Genomic DNA, 24902 nt, shown 5'->3' on the forward strand with positions numbered 1-24902 from the left:
GTCATTTAGAAAGGAGCACAATGTGAGAAGCAACCGTGTGCAAAATAATCATTTTTCTCTTCTTTTCAATCTTAACAAATAAATACTAAATTTTCAAAATAAAATCTACTAAAATTGCTCTTGGTGATTTTCCTTTAAAAATCATGGACACTACCACGTTGATTAAAAAATAAAGGCTTTAGAAATACAAACATGTCAAACAATATAAAAAAACCCTGTATAGCAGCTTCATGCTCTGTAATAAGAAAGCAAAATCCAGTCCCTCATTACAGCCACCTATCCCAAAAATATTCCTCCAGGCTGTTCTCCATGCATTGCCAAAACTTAATCACTATTCCTCCGGGCCAAAGTGCTTCTTTTCCCCCTGAAATCCGCGCAGCATCCACGCAAAGCCCGAGGAAAGTCTTCAGTGCAAAAGTGTAAAAATAATCCACAGACAAATCCAGAAGGGCTCCACCAAAAAACTGTGGGGCAGTTCTGAGGAGAGCTGGTACTCCTGGATAAACAAAAAAGCCTGCCCTCTCTCTCTCATCGCTCCCTCGCAATGACAGACACCCTCCTGGCAGAGGGTTTCATGCCCCGCCCCCGCTCATTATTCAGACAACATCTGCCACAACTCCATTTGTGCTCAGAGCCGCTCCGGCACATGTTGATTGGTGGACACATGACCCGTTTTTTTTTTTTTTTTTTTTTCCTCCACTTTCTAATTCCCCCTTATGTCAGCACAGCCCACATGACTTCACTTCTAAGCCATCTTCTGCATCCTGACACAATCACTCACTTTTTTTTGTCTTTTTTCTTTCTTTTTTTTTTCTTTCAGTGACTAGGAGAACGAGGAGGGGACGGGAGGGGTGGGGAGGGGAGGCGTATACACAGCTTTTCTACTACTTCACACACACAAAAAAAAAAAACTAGACCAGCAGGCAGCTCCCACTTTGATGACATCACACTATGCTGAAATAGATACACATTTTGCCTTTTTTCTCTCCGAGCCCTCTCTCTTTTTTTTTCTTCTCGTGGACTGTTGTTGTGGACCCTGCAGATATTCTTAATTACTGTGGAATGCTGAGGGAGGCACAGGTCCCAGGTAATTTAACACCGAGGGCTCTGCCAAGTGCATGAAGGCGCTTTTTATGTCCAGTGACCGGAGTAGGAGAAGAAAGGAGGATGGAGGAGATAATGAAAGGAATGTATTTCTGTTTCCTGGACTGTCTGCACCAAGTAGCTCAGTGAGGAGCCGAACAATCCAAACTTCTTTGTCCACTCCTGCACGCATGAGAGGAGTCGGAAAGAAAGACGCTGGCCGAGACAAATAAGTGGTTAAGATCTGGTGGGATTTCAGAAAAGGGTGTTCCGCCAATGAATACCACATGATTTTAAATATTTAAGCTTTCGAACGTGTGAATGCGCATTACTCCTCATGGCTGTGACCGGTGCCTTTGTCCCCACCGTCCCGTATAACTTTGATTCTTTCTGAACTTCACATAAATTGTAGCGTTGCATTTTATTCGAGCACTTCAGATTTAAAAGCTGAAGGTTTAAAATAGGACACATTTTTTATGCAAGCAACTGAAATATGCTTTTAAAATTGCATCTTTAATCAGCCTCTCCAAACAATGAGGCACAGAGGGGATTCTATGACAACTGCAACTAAGAGCAGAACTAAGAGAGTCACACGGGGGGAGAAACATGTGCTCTGTGTGTGGAAAATGTCTGAGCATGATCAAATCGGACGAGTGACAAACATCAGCTTTATATTAGATGTTTTGCTGCTGCTCTCTTTTTTTTTTTTTTTTTTTTTTTTAATCTGTATTAAACTGTAACCTTTAATGAAATAAACTAAAGAGAGCTTCTTGGACTACTCTGCATAAACTCAAATTCTCCAGTATTGATTAAAAGTGATGATTGTACTATTTTAATTGTTTGATCTAAAAAAAATATGTATAATATAGTGATGATAGGTCATCATAATTTTCTACAACCCGAGGTAATATATTTAAATAACAATACAAATCCAAAGATACTCAGTATACTGTAGTAGAAAACAAAAAAACAGTAAACATACTTTGCTGAACAACTTCTTTGATCAATTAGATAATACTTGTTAAAGGTACAATATGTAAGAATTATCTACCTGTCAACCCTACCTAACTCTGCTAACTGTGGCAGCTCATAGCTAATTAGCTTAATTAGCTGTGCAGCTAGCCTTCCTTATAGCTGACCCTGCCTGCACTGGGAGCTCAGAGCACTGGGGGGTTTGATAATGTTTAGGCTGCTAACACTGGGGCTTTGTACCGCTGAGAGAAGACTTTAGGGCCTGGGACCGGGTGGATGACCCAGGATGAGGAGCTGCGTTGGAATGGGCAATGGAACCCGAGCCGGGCCAGCTGGCAACACAGTTGGGCTGGGCACCCTCTCAGTGCAGTATATAGTACAGGTCAAACCGAATTCCAGCTCTGGTGATGACCATCCTCTGGAGGCCTGAGCTATACTAATGGACTGAAAGTGGTAATGCAGGTTCTGAAGCTAGCTGGTTAGCATGCTAACGTACGTAGACATCTCTGCATTACAATACATAAACAACTTTGACATGATGTCAAAATGGCTATTTCTACACATGCTGATGATTTCAATCAACTCCTGAGTGTTTCAAACTCATCAAAGTCTGACATGTTGCACCTTTAAGACTCAGTTGTTAACTCTCAAACTGAGCAGTCTGATGTCATTGTGTTTAAAATAAACAAAGGTAAAGTCAGCTTATCAACTGAGGCACCAGAGATCTAAATCAACATTCAACAGCTAATTAATGGATTTTTATTCCATTGTCACCAGTGTAATGTGGGAGTGTACAGAGCATTGTTTATGTTGAGCTGAGGAGTGCCTTAACACTTCAGATGTTGATCCACAATGGAAGAAACAACGCCTGATGAACAGAAAACCCAGCATAATCGCCTTACAGCAAAACAATATGCGCTAGCTTGTTCCAGTTTCATGTTTCACTTCAAGGCGAGTGTATCATTATTGCTGTGTAGCAGTGAGTAACCAGCACTACGTAGTCACGATGACTTTTTCCCCCCATCAACCTCAGTGAACCGGGTCAGCTTCGGTGTGATTCAGTCGGCAGAAATTCCTTTATGAATTGAAAGAGCCACTGATGTAATGTCTGCACAGCGAGGAAAGACACCCACGCCAACCTCCAGCGGCGTTGAGTCACTGGAGCTGCCCTTAAAGGTACACTTAAAGATATACAGTACGCACACCAGTCGAGCTCCTCCAAATCTCATGTGGAAAAACGGGGGTAAACACATGAAGTCAGACATGTCTCTTTCAAAACCCGACCTAAAATGGTAACAGCACATGAAAGAGACGGATCCGGGCGCTTGTCTTTCTCTGTTTATTTCTTTCTCACAGGCTGCCAACAAGGCCCACTTACCTACGGTAACAAGAGCCTGATCCGCTGAATGTAAAACGAAATATGACACAATCTCTCAAAGTTTTCGTGCTGCGCCTAAATGCAGAAACACACCGAAGCTGCGATGCTGCTTTTGCGAATAAACACAAAGGGGATTTTCCACCAGCAGCTGAGGCCGTGTGCGTGCCCTCTCAGCCCAGACTGGTGACAAGCACAAAGAGGGGGGGATGAGGACACGCACCGTGACCATGCTGCTCAGCAACAATTTGAATCAATCACTTCTTTAATAGTTACCCTGCGAGGCCTTTTAAAAAAGGGACTCCACACAGCAAACTGACACCCCCACCCTCCCCGTGATATTTTAATCCATGCAGTTCAACTGGAGGTTCGGGTGCAGCCCTCCTACGTGAGCCGAGCACCCCCTTAATTGAAAAGAAATCCTCTGACCTACATCTGAGGACAGATCCGTGCCATTTGCCTATACACATCTGTTTACATTGTTTTATTGTAATGCTATCTACATGAAGAAGTGCTTCATGATTTCCCTGGTTAATATAGGTTAATCCTCTTTTGGAGGACTCCACAGGAATTTACAGGCTTTTAAAATATTTTGCATCTGTTTGCGAATCTTGCTAATGGCTGCCCCGTCTTTTATCCCTCGCTGATATCAACAAAGGCCTCCGTGATTTTATAGACAATATGGAGATTTGATCTGATTGAAAACAGACCATTAGGACAACTAGGAAGCTACTAGTGCGCACTGATTCCTTGTCATTATCATCCCCTATCAAAAGCCAAGATAGAAGCAGAAAAAGCAGGATTACAAAGCTCCTAGTTTATCTAAATCATAAGGCTCCTTTTTGCGTTTTTAATGCTATATAATCACAGTAACCAAATTAACTGGTAGGTAAAACTTAATGGACACTTGGTCTGCCACTATCTACGATCAGGTTTCATTTAAATGATCTCCAACCATCACTTTACTATCTGGTGTCGAAGTAATCGAATTAACACCAGGCTGCTCTAAGTCGAGAGGCCCCGAAGGTTCAAATGTTAAAGAGCAATATCAGTGTGAAGAGATCGGGACGCAGGCCCAGCTTCATTATTGGGACCATTGAATCAAGTGACGCCCCGCTGGCGACCACCTGTCTGTGACGGTCCATCCCTCCTGCACCATCACTGCAAATGGGCCGCGGCTCTTTTGTTAACAGCAGATGCCCTTAATGAACCAGCAGTCCCCTGAGGGTTGTCGTGCTCGGCGAAGAGGCTGCTGCTTATCTGCCCCCAAATGCAAGGTTTTTACAGATAGACAGCATCTGAATTACTGAGTATACGTTTGTGTAATGAGAGCAATGTCAACATTTTGATGTGTGAAACCCAGGGGAGGGGATAGCTTTTAGCATATAGCTTTTGTGTAATTGTGTAATTCATGTTAATAGTAACGAAAGCGTTTGTCGTTAACTGCCTGGTTTGGAAACCAAAGGGAACATTTTTCACACTGATTACTGCTGATCGGGAATGATTTGAAAATATATATTCTATTATCTTATTTTACCAGGAATGCTTTGCAAGATAGGGCATTTATCGGCATTGATGTTAATGTCTCAGGGAATAATGGAGGGCAATATGATGCAGATCCAAATCACATCTGGCAGGTTTTGAGAATGTTTTTATTTGGTATTGGATTAGGCTTGATGGAATTAAAGGGGACCGTTGGGCCTGGGTGGAGGTACAGTATGTGCTCTACTGAGTCCACCGGAGTTTGTTAATATATCCCACTCTTAATCAAATTAATTTAATATTTATATTAGCTGAAATGATTTGTCCATTAATTAATGTACAACTTTTTAACTAATTTGTAAGTAAATAACTGAAACATTCTCTTGTTTAGGACAAAGCAACAGATATTCACATTTAAGAAGTTAAATCTGAATATAGCTTTTTCAATAAATGTAATATTTTTGGACACTTTTCAGACACAAACATTTGATGAACTTGTTCTAGAAAAAAGTCAGCAGACGAATCAGTCATTAGTTGCAGCTGCAATCTATATAACAAATATAGCTTATGAAAATAATAACAAAAACAAGTGCAACATTGCAATGAATAGTCTATAAACTGCCCTGAAAATAATAAATATCCAGCTTACTGGATGCAATCTGACTATATTTTGGCACTTATAATTCTTACTACACACACACAAAATTATCAAAAATTAATGTAAGAGCTCAATTTATTAGAAGTAGCAGTTTATGACTCATTACTCTACCAGGCAAATTAAACCAAACTATGTGTGTTTATGACCGTAGCGACATGAACCAATCCCTAGAGAGCATAAAACAAACACAGTGCAAATGCACCAGGGAGCTATAACCATTAAACTCCAATAACTGCTGCTGTGATTTCACGTCTGTTTCATCTTCTGTCATCCAACTCATTCACGTATTATTTAATCAGTTTAATCCAATGAAATTCCATATTTAGGCCTTAAAAAACAAAATACATTTTAAATTGAGGACAACATACCTTAAAGGCCTCCAGCTGTTGGTTGATGACGTCTGTCTCCATGCCGACTGCCTCCTGAGACGCCTCCTTGTCGACAGCTCTGCAGAGTTTTTCATCCGCCCGGTGCAGTTCCCCGTACAACTCCTCCAGTTTACTCAGAGTACTTTGCACCTGCACTTCTCTGCCTTTAGCCCGGTCCAACAGTTTACCACACTGCTTACTCAGAGTATCCAGATCTCTCTTCAGGCCCAACAGGTCAGGAGAGGTCTCAGTCTCTAGCATCTTCTTACAGCTGTCTCCAGCGTTGGCCGTGTTGGCCATCAGCTCTTGCAGCTTCGTCACGAAGCTCTGTATGCTCTCCTGTTGTTCTTTGAGCGTGGCCAGGTCGAGATCCACAGGAGCCATGCTGTCCAGTTCATCATCCAGGTCAGTGAAACGGGCGAACATCTCACGGATGCTGTTCTGGAACTGCCCGATGCCCTGCAGTTTACCCTCCAACACTTGGCACGTGTCCTCTAGTTTCTTGTTAAGGGTGCTGTAGTCTTTTTCTACGCTGTCGGCCTGCAGTAAGAGGTCTGTCACGCCGTCAGCATCAGGGACCTCCACCACGAGGTCCTTGGCTAAGTTCTTCATGTGTTCTACTTGGTTCTGCACCCCCTCTAAGCTCTTATGTTGGGCTTTCATGTTGGTCAGGTTCTTGTTGCTGTGCGCCTGCACTCCCTGTGATTCATAGGTGTCCACCTGCTTCTTAGCCCCCTCCAGCTGACCCTTTGCCTCTTTGTAAGCATCATTAAATTCCTTAACAGTGTGCGAGATCTTCTCCAGGCACTCCCTCTTGCTCAGCAAACCTTCTGCTACATTGTCCACCCTCTTGCCGATATTAGCCATCTCCTCTTTGACGGCTTCGGTGTCCGTGTTGGCCACCTCGAGAAGGCCATCTGCAGCCGTGTTGAGCTGCTCCACCATCCCTCTGTGCTTGTCGACATCCTTCTGGAGAGCCTTCACCTGAGAAATGGAGCTCTCCACAGCAACTGGATCCACCGTGAGTTTGACTCGGCCCTCGCTGGCTTCACACTCTTGAATCCAAGAGCTGAGTTTCTCTGCACTCTCCTGATACTTCAGAGATCTCTGCAGAGCAGTCTGGAGCTTGTCAGCCTGCTCCGCAGAGCTCCTCTTCACCTCATCCCAGTTGGAAGACAGTGTGGTGAGCTGTCCTTGTAGTGCCAGCTTTTCTGCACCATCAGTGTTCTGCAGCAGCGTCTCCCCTTCCCCGATGATTGTGTTGTAAGCTTCGTCCTGTTCACTCAGAGCCTTCTGGAGCTTACTGTGCTCCTCCAGGGCTTGTTGCAGGACATCCACTTTGGCCGAGATGAGCTGGGGCTTGGACTGTTCCTGGAGCTTCTCACCTAACCACGACTGGAAGTCTTTGGAGGTCTGATGGAACTGCTGAGAGCTGGCGAAGGTCGAGTTGAGCTGTTCGATCCGTTTCGCTACAACAAAGACATTTGACAATTAGTGGCTTAAGTGCTGCAACAGCCTAATGTAAACTTTAATTCTACATTTCTGATATAATTTAGTGGCCATTATTGTTGATTATTATCTGATTATTACAGACAGACTGGGCCAATACCGAGATTTGGGGCCAGTACCGACATTAGGGAGTAAACCAATATATTTGTGAAGGCCAATATCAGCAAATTCAATGGGCCGACAATATACCAGTCAGGCTCTAAGACCAGATGCCAAATATAAACTGAGCTGTAAATAAAGTTGACAGAAAATCAACCAGAATTCTCCACATGAGCGATTATGATTACACCAATTTAGTCTTCTGGGAAGTTGTTATCATAGAATAAATATATTAACTGTGACTCAACACACATAGAATGGTTCTTTCTCTCCAAGCATTACAACATGACATTATTAGGTTAAGTTAAAAGGCCAACCTGCTTTCTCTTCCAGCTGTTTGAAAGGCTTGCTGACACTCTCCAGCTGCCTGGCTAGGTCTGCTTTGAGGTAGTCCTCGGTCACCATGGCTGTGAGCTCTGCGTTGATGGCCTCGGCCTCCTTCAGCCTCTTCCTCTCCTCTCTCAGCTGACCTGAGATGTTCTGGACGTCCTCCAGCTGCTTCTTCACAGCATCGGGCTGAGTGCTCTGGCCCTGGTGGTTGGTGAGCTGATTCTCCAGCTGACTGGCGGTCTGACTGAGACTCCTCAGTAACTCCTGAAACTGACCTGTCTTCACCGCAGCCTGGTCGATGAGGCTGTCTCGCTGGTCCAGCTGTCCCGTGAGGCCTTGCCACTTCTGGGTGACGCCGGCGAGCTGCTCTCTTACCAGCTTCCCACTTGAGAGGTCCTGGTTGCCCGAAGAACTCAGGATGGCAGAGGCGGCCTCCTCGAGTTGCTCGTACTGAGGTTTACGGCTCTTGAATTCATTCTGGAGGATCTGGAGAAAGAAAAATGGGCCAGGATGAACATCCCTTCAAAGAAAATACTGATTCTTAAGAGATGCAGAGGCTTCTACAATATGCGCTGTGCCTACCTGAACTTGTTGCTTCTGCATTTTAAGCATGTTGGGGTCTATGGAGAGGGGGCCAAGGACACTCATCATCAGCTCTTTCTCTGAAAGCCACTGACCGAGCTGCTTCTCAGTCGTTTGGAAGATGTCCAGATTCTTGTTGGACTGCTCCAGGTGCTGCTTCCTCTCCTCTACAGAGCCGCTGATGTCAGCCCAGGCAGCATCTGAGCAGGAGGGCAGAACAATCACACCAGTCTGCATTAGTCAGCACAACAGCACCTTTCTATCCACCGTCCTACTGTTCTCTCCGCAAAACCTCCTGCTGTGCAGAACTTGGCACAACGGATGTGTTAATTCCATCGGTGAGGCAGGTACTGACACAGGCTCACCTTCTGTTAACATGCATGTATGGGGTGGGTAGATGACTGGATGAGCACTAGTATTGTAGCTGGTCTACTTTAAAAAGCCATAACTCAAATCCCAGTGCCGTAATGAGACACATTTTTCGTCAGTGGGATTCAACATGCCTCTGACAGATTCAGTGACATAAATTACCCTGGGCCATCTGGAGACAACACCTTGTGCATACCTATTTCAGCCAGCATCTGCTTCCACTTTGCTGCCTCGGGGGAGTTTGGATGAGTCTTAATCAAGTTGAGGAGCTTCTCTCTGAGCTTCTGGAGCTGCTCCTGCTTTTGCTTCATGTCATCCTCGAACACCTGAGGGAATAAAAAACAAGATAAAATTGCAGAGTCCTGTGATATGCAACTCACATTCCCAGCTGAGTAAAATCAGCAAGGATTGTGTGCAGATTCAGAGCATACTGTCATTTTGAAACAGTCTATTTGGTGAGCGACAACAACACTTGAGTACCTTCTGCTGTTCAAGCTGTGTTTTCACCGAGTCTTTCTCTGTGGCAGCTTTGTTCCAGGAAGCTGCAGTCTTTTTCATGTCTTTCAGCCATGTCATCATGTCGTCTGTCTCCTTTTGGGCTTCTTTGACCTCCTGCACCGAACTGCTCAGATCTGCTGCTCGGCTCTTCAGCGTTTCCCCGAGACTCGCGTATCCCTCGTTTACGAATGACATGTTCTGCTGTATTACCATCAGCTCTGAGGACATCGAATAATTCTGTCAGGTTTACCTACCAGGGTTTTATATTGAGAGTCAAATTGAGGTCACGATAACATCTGTTGAAAACTGTTAATAAGGTAGCCTTGTGGTACAGTATGTTCAGAAAATGAGTGAGGACAGTATCACCAACTCCCTGCAAATGGAATCGACACATTTGTGAAAAATGCGTGTGTGACTGCAAGCTTTACAATAAGTCATCACAGAAAAAAATTAACTTGTACAAAAATGTACAATTAATATTTTGCTCAGTGTGTCACTGTAATGTGCACATTGATTTTTTTTTCATTCTTTTTCATTAACAAACCAAAAAACATTTGACGCAATCACTCTCACCTTACGCTTATAACTAAATGCTGGGTGCTGAATCCTTAACGTAGTGAATGATCAAAAAAGAAAACTAAGGATAGTTCTCCCATTTGACCATTATAATCATCATTGCCACACTGATGTTCGTCAACATGTATTTTGGCAACTTCCCAATCAATATACACAGGTGAGGTAATTACAGGTAATCAAAATCAGCACAACAGGTGGAGCATTAAATGATAATAAACTCCATCTGTCTTCGCGTCTTCGTCCCGCAACTGTATTATTCATAATCTGAACATACTGTCACTGTAAGTTACATTCGTTACTGTATGTCTGGCACTGAGCCCCCGGAGCTGCAGCAGCGTTTTGAAAACCAGCCGTAACACCCACACAGCCCGCCGCAAACAATGTATTCCCACAGCAGCATGAACATACAGAGTTTATTACCTTTATTTGTTAGGTAGGAATGAGTCCCTGGACCACCACCATTAGTAAGAGCTGATGCAAAGACATAAGACAAAGCTTGTGTGAGGGACAGGCAGACTTGTTTATGACTGTTGGCTAAAGATCTTTCTGTGATCTCTAATTAGGTTAGTGATTATACAGAACCCAACACCATGCTTCTAATTTAGACATACGAGGTCAAGTGTGCTGATGTTTACCTGACTTATTAGGAGTCTTTGTCTTGGCAGGGGATGTGAGGAAGGTGATGAGGCTGCAGAGTTCTGATCCTTTACTGTTGAAGTCTTGGACAGCGGGGCCTTCTGATGTCCATTCATCTAATAATCCCTAATGATAGATGAATCAGACAGATTAATGGTACAGTATAAACAAGGCAGCAATGTCAAAAAAATGGTGGTGGAAGAATTCTCCTCTCAAAGCCTTTTTTTCACTGCTGATTTTCACACTAGATTCAGGATCTACTTGTGAAGAAAGTGGTCGTTCTGCTGGACAGTACTCCCTTGTAAACACATATCATCCGTGTGTCATTAGTTGGCAGAAACAGCAGGCTGGGATAGCAGGGAGTTTAGGGAGGACAGACCTATAATCTATTAAAAAGCACTCGCATCCATCTATTGCAAAACACATAGACTTCACTACTGAGCCAGATGCACAGTATGACATCAATTGCTTCTGTCCCAGCACTTTAAGTGCAGTGTGACTTTTTATTTATCGCCTGACTCACATTGACTATCTGCAGGTCCTTCTCCAGAGTTTTCTCGCTGCTGCTCGGCTGAACCGCAGGAACCTTCTCATTGGTCTGCTCTAGCCACTTGGTGAGAGCGCTGGCTGCAGATCTGAACTCTCCCAGCTGGTCGTGACAGGATGAAACCTCCTCTTCCCTGTGGTAGACAAGAATCAGTCATATTACACATCCATTTGTACATTACCAAGATATAGATAGAAGGAAATGGATGAATGAATAATCATTACAAATAGAAATACAATCCGTTCATATTTCCTGCACAAATGTTTGGCCCAAACTAACTTGTCCTAATTTTTTATCTTGCACATAATAAAAACAAAGTTCCCCAAAAAAACAACAAGTGGAAATACAAAGATCCCTTCCCTGTCCAAACTTACTTTTCTTTGACAGTGTCTTTGAAGGTGCTGAAAATATTTGAGAGATTGTCCATCTTGCTCTGGATCTGGGCTTTGTTTCCATCAGGGCTTATTTCAGACAGCTCCTTGGACAGAGTCTGAAGCTTCTCCAAATCACTGGCGTGTTCGGCCATCTCAGCTTTGGTATCCTGCAAGGCCATCATAACAGTCAGTCAATCTTTTCAGTATAAAGTTTTCTTTTTTTAAAGCTGCTACAAGAACTTTCATTGACTCCTGCGACCCCTGTGGAGGAGAGCGGTATGAGAACCTGCTAGAGTAGAGGTAGAGGTAGAGTTCGGCCATCATCATACTACAGTTATAAATCTTTCATACCCACAAGTAGATGGCTGGTGAAATGAAGTGAACTTTTTTCTGCCTTTATGACTTTCACGTTAGCCTGCATGTAGCCTACAGCAAACAGTTTCAGTTGCTCAGTAATAGTAATTTCCTTTGAGAAAGCTAAGGTTACCAATTCCTGATTAGTGCTATGATGTCGAGGGGATTCTGACCCGGTGACAGGCATCAGGAATAACTATAATAATGACACAGAAAGTGCCAATCTTCTCACTGATGGTCTTGTTTGCCTGTGTAGACCATTCAGAGGCATCAAATCAAGACCATTTCACAACTAGCTAAAATCCCCTTATTGTATATTTAATTAAATGTTACTGAAAGTCACCAAATGCATCCATTCACGCTTGTGAAGTGTATTTACCTGCATTAGCTGAGACAGTTCATTGAAAGTTTTCCCAGGCCCGTCCGTCTCGTGCAGGTCTTGTGAACGCTTCACAACGAACTGCTGAACTTTATCTGCGACACTCTCGAACTGCTCCACCTTGTCCTTCAGATGCTCCAGTTGGGAGACTTTCTGCTTGTGCTTGTCACAGGCATCGGAGAAGCGCTGGGAGAGAGCGTCCATCTTTGACTGCAGGAGGGCAGCAGCCGAGGGATCCGCCGTCTCCACGAACTTCTTCACCTTGGCTTTCATGGCTGAGATACTGCTCTGGCGACTTGCTATGTCCTGTTCTAACGCCTTTAATACACAGAAGGGACAGCAAAGTTTTATGAGCTTCATCAACATTAATGGCATCAAATAATAGATCTGTCATTTTAGTTACTGGACTGCCAAACTGATGACAAGGAGACATACGGCTTCTCTGCTGAGGATGTCTCCAATGGAGGCCGAGTCCAGGGGGATTGGCTCTTTCTCTTTCACACTGGCCTCCACTCCCTCCATCCATCCCATCATCTCATCCAAGCCATCCTGGACACTCATGGAGCGAGTGAGGGTGATCTGCAGCTTCTCATTTCGATCACTCACAGATTTGGACAGGTTGTCATAGCGCTCAACGATGTCATCTACAGAGCATGGGAACACAACCGGGCCATGTTTAAAACTGAGCATCATCTCACCGTTTGGGACACGCTGAGAGATAAACATTTTGAACAAAAGCAAGGTCTTATTTGACTTTTATACGTTTGTTATAATAAAGGATTAAAAGCATTTTTAAGTGTAAGCCAAGAAACCAATTATTGGGGAAAAGGAAAACAAAAGAGACGCTCCAAAAGCCATATTTCACTGATAACTTGTGTTAATATAAGGAATGGTGGACACTTTGGGCAATGTTGACATTTTAGCTTGCTAGCAACGGACTGTCTGCTTACTTCACAACCCACCTACTTAAAAGTAACAACCTAAAAGCATACTTTAACTTGCATATTTAAAGGCGAATTTCTTCCAGATATTACGTAGACAGTGCAAAATCTGCTCCCTGCGTTCAAATCTTCCCTCACCTACTGTCTCCTGGATCTCATCCGTGTTGCTCAGGAGGTCTCCTTCAGATGTTATCAAAGACTCAGCTATTTTGCGTAGTGTGTCGATAGCAGTCTGATGTCCCGTCATCTGACCTTGTAGGCCCTGTGGATCAGTAAATAAGAAGAGGTCAAAGAAAAATTACCCGTGTAAGTAGCACTTTACATTTCACTGCTTAGGAATAACATGGCAATAATGGAGTAATAGTTTGATAGGAGATAATTGTTGAGTAATACCATTTAATTACCCACTTATTTGGTGTAGTATTGACTTAATATATACAATGGGTATATCTGGGATATATTAGACTGAAATTTTGCATTTAGCATAGCAACAACGAGTGTTTCCTGGTCACAGCATAATACTATAATTTGCACAGTAATTACCAATTTTAACTCCCAGTAATATTCATGTCATTTTGAATGCAGTCTATATGATAGTAGCTCATAATATTGTGAGGAAAAACATCAACCTGTATTACCCTAATTAATATCAAGTTATTACCATGTTAACCACCATAGTACAATTTTTTTAAATTCTAAATATTGCTATATTGTTACCAAACTGCTTCTATGCTTTTACTAAATAGTTTTGCCTCATTGCTCTGTGTCTCCCTATTTTTAACCCTTTTTTTTTTTTACCTTATTACCATGTTGCATACATCTTAATATCACCCATAGTTACCTATTTTGATTCCAAGCTATTATCTGATTAACACTTACTTAAAGTTACTTAAAGTATGAAGTAATTAATACATCTTTATTATCAAACCTTATACCTCGATTACCATGTTACTACCAAGCTATAATGTTAAACACTTCCAGCGTTTCCACATCAATGCATTTCAGTGGTAGTGGCGGCCCGAAGATAAAGAATAACGAGTAAAGATGTGCAAGAACATCTGGATAATATCTATGGAAAATCCTGAGTCATCCCACATTTATATTTAGAAGTACCTGTCGGCCTCGACTCATACACTTACAGTAAGGCTTAGGATTCTTTGCAGTGATTTGCAACCAAAGCCAAAAGCACAGTGTTCCTCTGTTGGCCCACAGGCGCCTCTTATCTGGGTATATCTCTGCTGTAAGTCACTACCTCCCTGCAGAGAAATGTTTGAGCTGACTGCAGCCAAAAGCTCTGACAGAGGCGGCCTACTTTCTTATCCTCCTGTAGGAGTATGTACGCTACAAATAACCAGAGTCAAACTATTCGCATGTGGGTCTGTATTTGAACACAGAGCTAAAAATAACTCTTGTTGTACTTAAGTCAGTGGAAACACTGTATATGGTAACACGGGTCTATTGTGCTGTGACCCTGTAAACCAGTCAAGTGCTCCAGGTTCTCGCATGTCTATTTTCTAAAGTTCTTCATAACCTAACATCCGCAGAGTTGATGACAGCTGTGGCAAGGGCATCCCAACTTTCTTAAACGGTAAAGACTTTTTCATATGACCCTCTTGTGGGCCTCAAGATTGTGAGAGGCCTCGCAAAAACTATGAAAAATGTACTACAAGACGAAAAAAAAAGACCACAATCTAAAATAAATCTGAGGTTTTTCAATATAAGAGTCAGAGGTTCGAAACCGAGACAAGGCTTGGTCACCACAGCAGTTTTTCTTGCCTTGGTCTCCTCTAGCTGTTTCTGTAGTGTTTGTGGGTCAGCTGCTATGGCCTCCGACTGCTGTTTTCTAGCCTCCTCCTCTGAGCCGTTGAGCCAGTTCATAAGACTGGCGCTCGTGTCGTCGTATTTCTTGTATTTGTCGACCACATCTTTCAGGTTGTTGCCAAGCTGATTGCACTGAAACAAAGGAAACACAATTATACTGTCGGTGTGACAAGATATTCAGAAACCAGATAATTAAGAGAAATACACGACGATAACAATGGATATAAGAAGTAAAACTAACATTTTCTTGATGTTGACAGAAGATAATGTGACACCTTACTGAGGTATTAAACAGCTTCAATCAATGAAGGCAAATGCTCCCACCCAGTGGCAACAATAAGACATTACAACCCCTCGATAGCCATCTGTTAACTGCATATTTAAATACCTGTGAATGTAGCGTTTTGTATCTACTGGCTGCTGAATCCAACTTATCCTTGACGGCAGAACAAGTTCCTGAAGTATCGACGTCCAGAGAAGCATTCTTGGCCGCAGGATCACCCAGTCCGCAGGCTTTAGCCACATCCAGCACCTTCTGTCCCGAAATGGTGATGAAGCGAAGGTCCCCCTTGTGCGAGATCACATCCTCCGAGTAGCTTTTCTGTCTCTGGAGTTTGTCACTGAGGATATTGAGGGAGCCGGCGGGAGCTCCCAGCTCCTCCATCTCACCCTCGGCCTGGTCCAACCAGCCCTCGAACTCCTCGCAGTCGTCCTGGAACTTCTTCAGCTCCTCCTGGACGCACTGCACCAGCTTCATCTGCTGCTCGGCCTGGGTCAGCGAGGCCTCGTAGCGCCCCTTCAGCTCCTGGATGTTCTTCTGGAGTTTCTCCTTCTCCTGTGGCGACAGCACGTCGGCTTGCTTGTCGAGCAGAGCCTGAGCCGACTGCGTGGCCATGATGAGATCCTGCTGCTGGGAGAGGATCTCCTGATGACGGGCCTGCGGGAACAACGAGGTCTTGAGAATAAAATACCAATTCAAACAGCAGTAATTATTAGTCATATTTTAATTTTTTTCTCTTACTGTTTGTCTTCATGGTTTAAGAATATGTCATCTATTTTCCATTTCTTTAATTCAACTTTAATCTGCTTGATACTAATTGACATAACATTACATAACTTGTAGCTACATTTCACAATGTAATCTATCCCTTCATCTCAATCTCATCATCTGTCTCTTCAATTTAACCATGATGATCTGCTTTGTGATTGTTATTAACTTGTCTTGAAAGAAAGTCATCCCCTGCAAAAAAAATAAAAATAAAATAAACCTCCCACATGTAAACATGGATTACTGGAACAATCTGACTATACCTTGACCCTGTCGTACTGCTTATCGAGGTCCAGGGAGGCGTCGTTCTTGCCGCTTGTCTCTCTGCCAAAATCTTTCTCAGGGGTCTGCAAAGCATTTCCATTGGCATCGTCATCGTCCCCTATCAGTCCCTTGGCTGTGGTTTCCTCTGGCAGGTTTCCATTCTCTTTGCTTATATGGTCAGTTTGATCCAGACCGCTCTCGTTTTCATTCCCTATGTTAGATATCCAGTCCAGGAGGCCTTCGATTTTGTTCTTACTTTCTTCGAGGCGCTCAACAGCTGCTGCCTGAACAGACAGATAGATTACACGATGATAAATTGGGCAATAAATTAATTATAATCTAACTAAGCGATTACATTCTGAAGCATGACATAGTTGGCCATATGGAGGTAATCTGCACACAGACCTTTTCGCTCTCCTGTTTTATGGCTGTGGTAACGACCTTCTCCAGATCTTTCCTGGACTCCTCCGCCCGCTGGTTGATGAGCTTGGCTTTGCTTTTCGCCTCTTCCAGCTTGCTCTCAATCGCGGCTATTTGATCCGGAGTCAGCTTGCTCCGGTTTTCCTCCAGAAACTTTTTAGTGCTGCTGATGACCTCATTCAAGGCACTGGCGTTTGTCAGTACGTCTTTTTGCAGAGCCTTGAGATCAGAACAGGAGGGTCATGGAACAAAATGTATCTAAACTGATGAAAACGTACTCAAGATTCGTACAATAAAAGCAAAGCGAGCTGATTCCAAACCTGATGCTCCTGCTGGTACTGCTGCAGGTCTGTGACACTCTCTGCGTTTTCAGCCTGTTGCTGGTGACCAATCAGCTGGTTTTCTGTCAGGGTGAGGTTATCACACACTTCCTCCAACTTCTCTGAAAACTCCTTGTGTTTCGCCAGCAATGACTGCAGACCGAGAATAAAGACAAAGTGAGTTCCTGTTCACATCCGCAGCAATCAACAGGCAATATCAGGGAACACAAACATTGAAGCAAAGAGAGTTGACATGCAAAATATGTTTTAGTTTGCATTTCCCTTTGAAAATCTAGTATGCTGTAAACATGCTTTTTCGCCATTCGCCACAAGGGGACATCATGTCTGACATGTTAGCGGGTTTGTTGTGGGTGAAAGTGCTCCAACAGAGGAGTCGCACTTTGTCCTCTGGTGTCTTGAAGGCCTGCAGAACACAATCAGCACACAAATGTTAGTCTGCAGAAGAGGTCAAGCACTTGAGCATGCGATGTTGTTATTATCCCTGAGCAGTTATGCATTCACAGTTGAGGCTCCCAAATCTGAATCCTGGACACAAAAGCCACTAATTCACTTCAGAATTCACATGACAAACAAAGCAAACAGATTTTTTTAAAAGGCAGACACGTCATCAGCACCCAGACGTCTGTAGCCAATACAAACACTGATCGTTTCCCTGGACGTGATCCAGTAGTTTTGTTCCCTAAACCCTCACCGAACTGCAACTGATAGCTGATAATAAGTCATCTAAGCATAAAAAAAGTCCTAACCTTTGCTCACGGGGCCTACTATTCTATACATTCCATAATGCTGCATCACTCGGCTATGGGTGTTACTACGGTGTGACGCAAATATTCCAACACAGGGATGCTGCTTAATACCCTTTTCTTGTCAAGTCTAACTCTTAATTTAAATCCTCAATAAATCAACGTAAAGGTCAATATTTGCAAAGTAATTCAAGTATTTTCTCAAAGCTGATTGATCTGAGGTTGATGAGTCTCACTGCAATTTAAATACTGTGAAGCTACATATGTAATAAGCCTTGTTATAATCATTCTAATCCACAATTTATACAACCACACCAATGGTTGAAGGCGACCACTAACATAGTTAATACGGCTTACTCTACATGCTCTGTAAGCATTCATCATCTCATTTAGCGACTCAAACATGAACACACAGCTGGAAACATGGGAGATATTTTAAAATGTATCCCCAGGCAGACCTTCTCCTGGTCTTCCCTCTCTCTGTTGGCCAGTAGGACATGTAAGGCACTCCTCTGTGCAACCAGCCTCTCAGTCTGGTCCCTGAATGCTCGCTGAGTGGTGCTGAGGAACTTGAGAAGGTAGCTGCTCTGAGCCGGGGTCAAGAACTGAGCGTGCTCGGAAATAAAGCACTGGATGTCAAAAGTGGCGTCCTCTAATTTGAGCCTGGCTTCTTTCAGCAGGTTGTTCTCCGTGTCCTGGAAGAAGAGATGAAAATATGAGTATTTTGTCTGTAGTTACTGCAGCTGGATGTTTTGAATTGGACTTTAAAGATACCTTGTTCTGCTGAATCAAATGTTTCAGTGTGTCTGCGTCACACGTGTTCAAATCCGCGTCGCTCGTCTCAGAGCTGTTCTGGATGAGGCCTGCTAGTTCTTCAAGATCACCGAGATGTTTCTGGTACGTTGATTCCAACTGTTCCTAAAAATCACATTTTTGACTTGCTGACAGCTGATGCAACTGTGACACTACTGTATTTTAATTAAAGGGAAGGGAAAACACTGACCTTTCCCGTTTCCATCGCTTGAATCAGGGAGTGACTCCTTTCTGCGCACATTTGGGAAACAGCAGTAAAGTTTGGCTCCAGGTCCAGATATGTTGCAGCCAAATCTTGGTGGATTTGTACAGGAATGCCCTCATCAACAGAATTCAGGAGCTGTTTGGCTTTTTCCATATCTGCTGTCAGAACACCAGCCAGTCGAGAGAGTTGGGACTCAATAGTCTGGATAAAAGAGCACATCAGGACGTCAGGACTTGACTTTTGAAAAACTGCTTGATGGTAGTGTATACCCCGGATGACAAATTTGCTTCCGTCTTTTATTTCTAACCTGACATTCCTCTGCTTGGATCTGCATTTCCTCCATGCTGTTGCTCACTGGTGGCTGGACTGAAAGGTCTTTTCTGACATCGTCTAAAGCATCAGCGTGATCCTGCAGCCTCCCAACACACTCTAAATAATCCTGGATGGAGAACAGCTGTGGAGAGAGACACAATGAAAGTGTAGCACATGTTATTTATGTCTAAGACTATGAGAGAAGGTGACACCGAGACATGAACATACCTGATTTTTAACCTGCTCAACTTTACAGGCATCTGACTTGTCATCATCTCCATCCTCCCCCTCCGAGCTCTCCTCCTCGATGCTCTCCAGTACGTGCCGCCGCTCCTCCTGAGGGTCTCCACCCAGAGCAGAGTTCAGAGTCTCCATCACTTCCTGCAGCACTGAGAGGTCTTGGCTGGAGGAGACAGTCTTAAGCACCTGCAGCAGCTGCAGCTGGATGTTTGGAGCATCAGACTGATCCGACTTCTCACTGACTTTCTCCTCTTCCAGTATCAGTTCTGAGCTTCCTCTGTCGTCGTCGTTCAGACTGAGGACGTTTTGCTTCAGCAGATCCATAAGAAGGTCTGGGTGGCTGCTCTCCATGAGTCTGTGAGGAGTTTCTGTCTCGTGGGAAGCTTCTCTCTCTGAAGGCTGTGGAGGACTCTGTACTACAACGATAGTGCTTTCAAGATCTTGAGGTTGTGCCTTTTGTAAATCACTGACATCAGTCCCTTCTGTGGTTTCCCCCTGGTCGTCTACACGTGTCCTCACAGCGTCAGAAAACACTGATGGAGCTGGAGAGGAAACTTCAGGTCTGATGCTGCCATCTGACAGGAAATCAGTGACTAGCCGGGGATGTTCAGAAGCACCAAGATCTAATCTTTTTTCCTCTGACTCCTCTCCCATTACAGCTTCAGACTGTCCTTCATTCATTTCGCATGCTTTTCCACAAATATCTGCATTTTGTTCATCACTTGTCCTTGCATTTCTTGATGTAGGAAACTGCTCTGTATCACTGTCGTTTAGGAATACGTCCCTGTGTTGGCTCCCTGGGGACAGAACGTCAGTGCTTAACTCATCGTCTGAAACCGTAAAATCTTTATCAGCCACTACCGGTTCTAAAGAAACTCTTGTGTTAGTCGGAGTATATCGCTCTGAATCTTCTACATCCAGACATTTCCGACTGATGGTATTTGTTGCAGCGACTTCAAGGTCTGGGTGGCTGCTCTCCATGAGTCTGTGAGGAGTTTCTGTCTCATGGGAACCGTCTTTCTCTAAAGGCTGTGGAAGATTCTGAACTACAGTGATAGTTCTTTCAAGATCTTTAAGTTTTGCCTTTTGTAAATCACTGACATCAGTCCCTTCTGTGGTTTCCCCCTGGTCGTCTACACGTGTCCTCACAGCGTCAGAAAACACTGATGGAGCTGGAGAGGAAACTTCAGGTCTGATGCTGCCATCTGACAGGAAATCAGTGACTAGCCGGGGATGTTCAGAAGCACCAAGATCTAATCTTTTTTCCTCTGACTCTTCTCCAATTTCAGCTTCAGAATGTCCTTTGTTCATTTCGGATGCTTTTCCACAAATATCTGCATTTTGTTCATCACTTGTCCTTGCATATCTTGATGTAGGAAACTGCTCTGTATCACTGTTGTTTAGGAATACGTCCCTGTGTTGACTCTCTGTGGACAGAACGTCAGTGCTTAACTCATCGTCTGCACCGGACAAATCTTTATCAGCCACTACCGGTTCTAAAGAAACTCTTGTGTTAGTCGGAGTATATCGCTCTGAATCTTCTACATCCAGACATTTCTGACTGATGGTATTTGTTGCAGTGACTTCAAGCTCTGGGTGGCTGCTCTCCATGAGTCTGTGAGGAGTTTCTGTCTCATGGAAACTTCCTTTCTCTAAATGCTGTGGAGGATTCTGAACTACAGTGATCGTGCTTTCAAGATCTTGAGGTTGCACCTTTTGTAAGAGGGAGGAAACTTCAGGTCTGATGCTGCCATCTGACAGGAAATCAGTGACTAGGTGGGGATGTTCAGAAGTACCAAGATCTAATCTTTTTTCCTCTGACTCTTCTCCAATTTCCACTTCAGAACGTCCTTCGTTCATTTCAGATGCTTTTCCACAAATATCTGCCTTTTGCTCATCACTTATCTTACTTGTCCTTGCATTTCTTGATGGAGGAAACTGTTCTGTATTACTGGTGTTTAGGAATACGTCCTTTTGTTGGCTTTCTGGGGAAAGAACGTCAGTGCTTAACTCATCATCATCTGAGCCCGACAAATGTTTATCAGCCACTACCGGTTCACGAGAAACTCTTGTGTTAGTCGGAGCATATCGCTCTGAATCTTCTACGTCCGAACACTTCTGACCGACAGTATTTGTTGCAGCGCCTTCTTCTGTAACACCAGGCGACTGTGGAGATCTCTGACCGATGCGTGAGTTCTGAGAGCATCTACGCTCGGGTTCAACACTAAAACTACTCTCTGAGCTGTCATCTGCTGTGATGCTGTTGTCATAGTTACCATCACCCCTGGAATCAGACATAATGGCACTTTCAACCAAATCCCTGGGCGATGAGTCATCTCCACTCGGAGTTGGCCCGCTGCGCAGAGGTGACGGACCCGCACTCATTAATCGCTCATTAACCGCTCCGCTTTCCTCAGATGACACACTGCCATTTGATGAGGACATTTGTAGTTCACTCTCACTAACTGTCTGATTTCCAGCTTCTGCATCATATCCCGCAACGAAAAACTCTTCATAGAGGGGTGAGCTGTCAGATTTAGAGTAATTAGCTGAAGTGGAGTACTGAGTCTGGACCTCTGGATCGGTACTGATGCCCGAGGTTCTGTCACTCCGTGCGGTTGGAGCAGCGCTTTCTATCACAACTCTAAACACATCCTCTGCATCTGTCATCCGGCTCTCGATTACACCCTGTGAGTCATCGTCTTCTGCCAGTAAAGCGTGATGCACACTCTCTGCAGTAACCTGACTCCACGGGGAGGGTGAGATCATCAGAGACTCGTGGCCACCAACCGAGGGAGAGAAATGATAGAGGTAGTTACTCATCTTCCCCACATTCTCACCCTCCATCTCCCTGTTATCAGCCTCCTCGTCAGGCAGATCGAGCACCATGACAGCTACCTTCCTTTCAGACAGCTGCTGAGAGTTTCCAGCCTCATTAATGTTAATGAAGCCCAGATTATGATCACGGGAGATGGAGTGAGTGTAGCTTTCTTCGGGGTCTGAGTAGAGGATGTGTTCGTCTTTAACCAACCCAGACTGCACTGATTCCCTGATACTGATGGCGGTGCTAGACCTTGATAGGCTCTGCTGTTCCATTAAACAAAGAGCGAAATTCGAGGCTGCCGCCGACATTTCTGACGTTTCGCCCTCCTCATCACCAACAACACTTCCTGTTCCATCCGACTGCAGGTCAAGCAGTTTCAGCACCGTTCGCTCGTCAACCAGGCCCTTACTGAGAGCTGCCTCCAGGTCGTAACGTCTCCCTGAGGTGACGTCCAAAATACCTCCTTCCTCCATCTGCGCTTTCAGAAGATGAATGGCGTAGTCTTGCTCATTCTCATCGTCCATCAAGTCGTCAGAGCACAGATACTCAGCTTGGGTCACATATGCGTCTTCTGATTCACTATAAAGTGAGTCAGTATCGTAGCGTGGTGGTGTTGGATGACAGGAGTCAAACATACTTGGTGAGCCAACGTTTGTTCTGTTTATAGAACATGAGGAGGAAAAGACTGGTGGATGTGAGACGGCTGAAATATCAAGATGGTCACCATCACCACCTCCAACATCAAACTGTAAACTACTTCCACATTTTCCCTCTGCAAATTCACCTGCTTTTGTCCAATTTGTATTGTCCTGACACGTGCTTTTCTCCACTACACCAGCATCAGTTGTATCCATGTCAGTGTCACTATCTATAAAAACTTCCACGACAGGATCCTCGTCTAGAGCCGTGTCATTCGTTCTTTCATCAAAGGTAATCCTGCCGTTGACAGAGGAAACAAAACTGTGAGGATCACAGCTGTGTTGCGTCATCAGCTCCTCTGGTTCCTCATTTATGTGCAGCGGGCTCTCTAAGTCTACCTGTTCTGAAAGGTCACCAACATTCAAAGTCAGAGAGGTTACGTTTTTCTCAGAAAAAGTTGAGTCTTCGAGAAAGATTTTAATCATTTTTCTCAGCTCGCTATCGAGTATCAGGACCCTCTGTCCTGACTGAGGATCTATGTAGCTGTTTATCATGAGGTAGGAGATGAATAACTGCCTCGCCTCTGTGCGAGTCGGGAAGTTCTCAACTTGTAAGGAAGCAGCAGCATGATAGCATCCATCAACTATGAGTTTTTTATATATAAGCCACGATGAAAACTTTTCATTCAGGCGATCAACATCTGGGAACACGTCTGGAATTTCAATAGACTTTAAAATCTCTGCTGTGTAGCTGTCAATGAATCCATCTTGAATGGCAGAGTTGATGTCGACCACCTCTGAATTTTCCGGAATGTAAAAGGCTGCAATCTTTTCCCGATTGAGGAACAGTCTGCTGGTGAACTCATCGCTGGTGATCCGTTGGTCATACTGGAACGAGGTGGACACATTTTCCTCGAGCGTGGGCAACACGAGTCCAATGAACTGCTGCTGATTTCCGATCACAGTGAGCGTGCTGCTGGAGCTCATGAGATCGCACTGGACGGCTGCATCCACCTTTAGCTTATGGCCGACGTCCTCTGACGCCTCAGCGGCCTCCTGATCACTTGGGTCACCATGACAAGACCTCAGAGTGTGAACATCCCTCCCTGATGTCAGTGATTTATTCCTGCTGAGGCACTTCAATATCAGTGTATTGACCTCACATGGTTCAACCTCCTGCACAGGCTCTAACACATCCAGACCGGTCTTTTGCCTCTGAAGAATCTCTACATAGACAGATGCAGGTATTAAACCGCACTTCAACGCCCCCTCCAGTGTCAGCGTGTCCCCCGTGTAGGACACCGTCAATCCATCACTGCCTTGTTCGACCTCTATCATCTTGATGATCGGGTCTCCACACGCAGCCCCCTCTCTTGCTGCTGCTATGTCAGAGAGCGACACGGAGGAGACATGTGAACTCTCTATGCACTTGCTTGATTCATTCCACTCCTGCAGGTGGGCCTCTGGGAGAGTGTTTCGATCGATCAGGCCACTCGTGGATCCAGTCTCGAGCCCTGCTTCACTGCAGGATTTAAAATTCTAAAGAAAATGAAAATGATAACATTTAGTGTGTTTTTAGCATCAAAATGTGTATTATGTAATGTGTGTCAAATTTGCAATTAAAGGAACAGTTCACCCATAAATTACAAATTAAGTCAGTATTTACTTGCACCCTTGCTGATTGAAAGTCAGGTACAGGCACAAAAAGAAAAGAAAAAACATGAAATTGAATAAAATTGTTCCATACAGCTCATAAAAAGCATTTTTTTTTCTCATATTTGGGGCGGTATTGTTACGTTTTAAAATGAAGTAATCTACTTCTGTTATTCAGGAGAATTCTGCAACACTGTTTTGCTGCAAAGCTCCACAAATATTTAGTTGATTCTGAAACTTCCCTAAGTTGTTCCCCTTAACCAAATGCTCATTTTGGGTTGAACTGTTCCTTTTATGTATTCAGAAAGGTGGACAAAAGGTGTACTCACCACCAGACAAATACGGGCATGTTAAAACATCATGTGCACAAGTGCAAGACTGCATCGGAAGAGTGACTGAAAACACATTTAAAGCTTTCATGCATCTGGGAATGCAGTATCCAGCGTCT

At 44.1% G+C, this 24902-nt stretch overlaps 1 protein-coding gene across 16 annotated transcripts in view; it reads right to left on the minus strand.

Moving 5' to 3' along the window:
* dst (dystonin) overlaps window positions 1–24902 on the minus strand; it is a 118892-nt gene that overhangs the window by 29926 nt on the left and 64064 nt on the right. For 14 of the 16 annotated variants that reach the window (XR_005079327.1, XM_037123976.1, XM_037123973.1 and 11 more), the window contains 17 exons: window positions 17006–17158; window positions 16671–16904; window positions 16265–16549; window positions 15342–15890; window positions 14909–15085; window positions 13271–13394; window positions 12627–12835; window positions 12192–12509; window positions 11459–11625; window positions 11061–11217; window positions 10537–10663; window positions 10322–10372; window positions 9308–9543; window positions 9024–9153; window positions 8459–8658; window positions 7864–8362; window positions 5939–7407 (listed from right to left, as the gene is read on the minus strand). Coding sequence is in view for 15 of the 16 variants with exons in the window: in XM_037123976.1 (XP_036979871.1) it covers window positions 5939–7407; window positions 7864–8362; window positions 8459–8658; window positions 9024–9153; window positions 9308–9543; window positions 10322–10372; window positions 10537–10663; window positions 11061–11217; window positions 11459–11625; window positions 12192–12509; window positions 12627–12835; window positions 13271–13394; window positions 14909–15085; window positions 15342–15890; window positions 16265–16549; window positions 16671–16904; window positions 17006–17158 (5085 nt within the window). In the remaining variant the exon portion in view is untranslated. Of the gene's footprint in view, window positions 1–5938; window positions 7408–7863; window positions 8363–8458; window positions 8659–9023; window positions 9154–9307; window positions 9544–10321; window positions 10373–10536; window positions 10664–11060; window positions 11218–11458; window positions 11626–12191; window positions 12510–12626; window positions 12836–13270; window positions 13395–14908; window positions 15086–15341; window positions 15891–16264; window positions 16550–16670; window positions 16905–17005; window positions 17159–18227; window positions 18465–18543; window positions 18688–18772; window positions 18989–19094; window positions 19242–19327; window positions 24341–24902 lie in introns of all 16 variants that reach the window. The other 2 variants (XM_037123988.1, XM_037123975.1) reach the window with 2 other exon arrangements.

The sequence above is a fragment of the Acanthopagrus latus genome, chromosome 15, assembly GCF_904848185.1.
Source record: "Acanthopagrus latus isolate v.2019 chromosome 15, fAcaLat1.1, whole genome shotgun sequence".
Lineage (NCBI taxonomy): Eukaryota > Metazoa > Chordata > Actinopteri > Spariformes > Sparidae > Acanthopagrus > Acanthopagrus latus.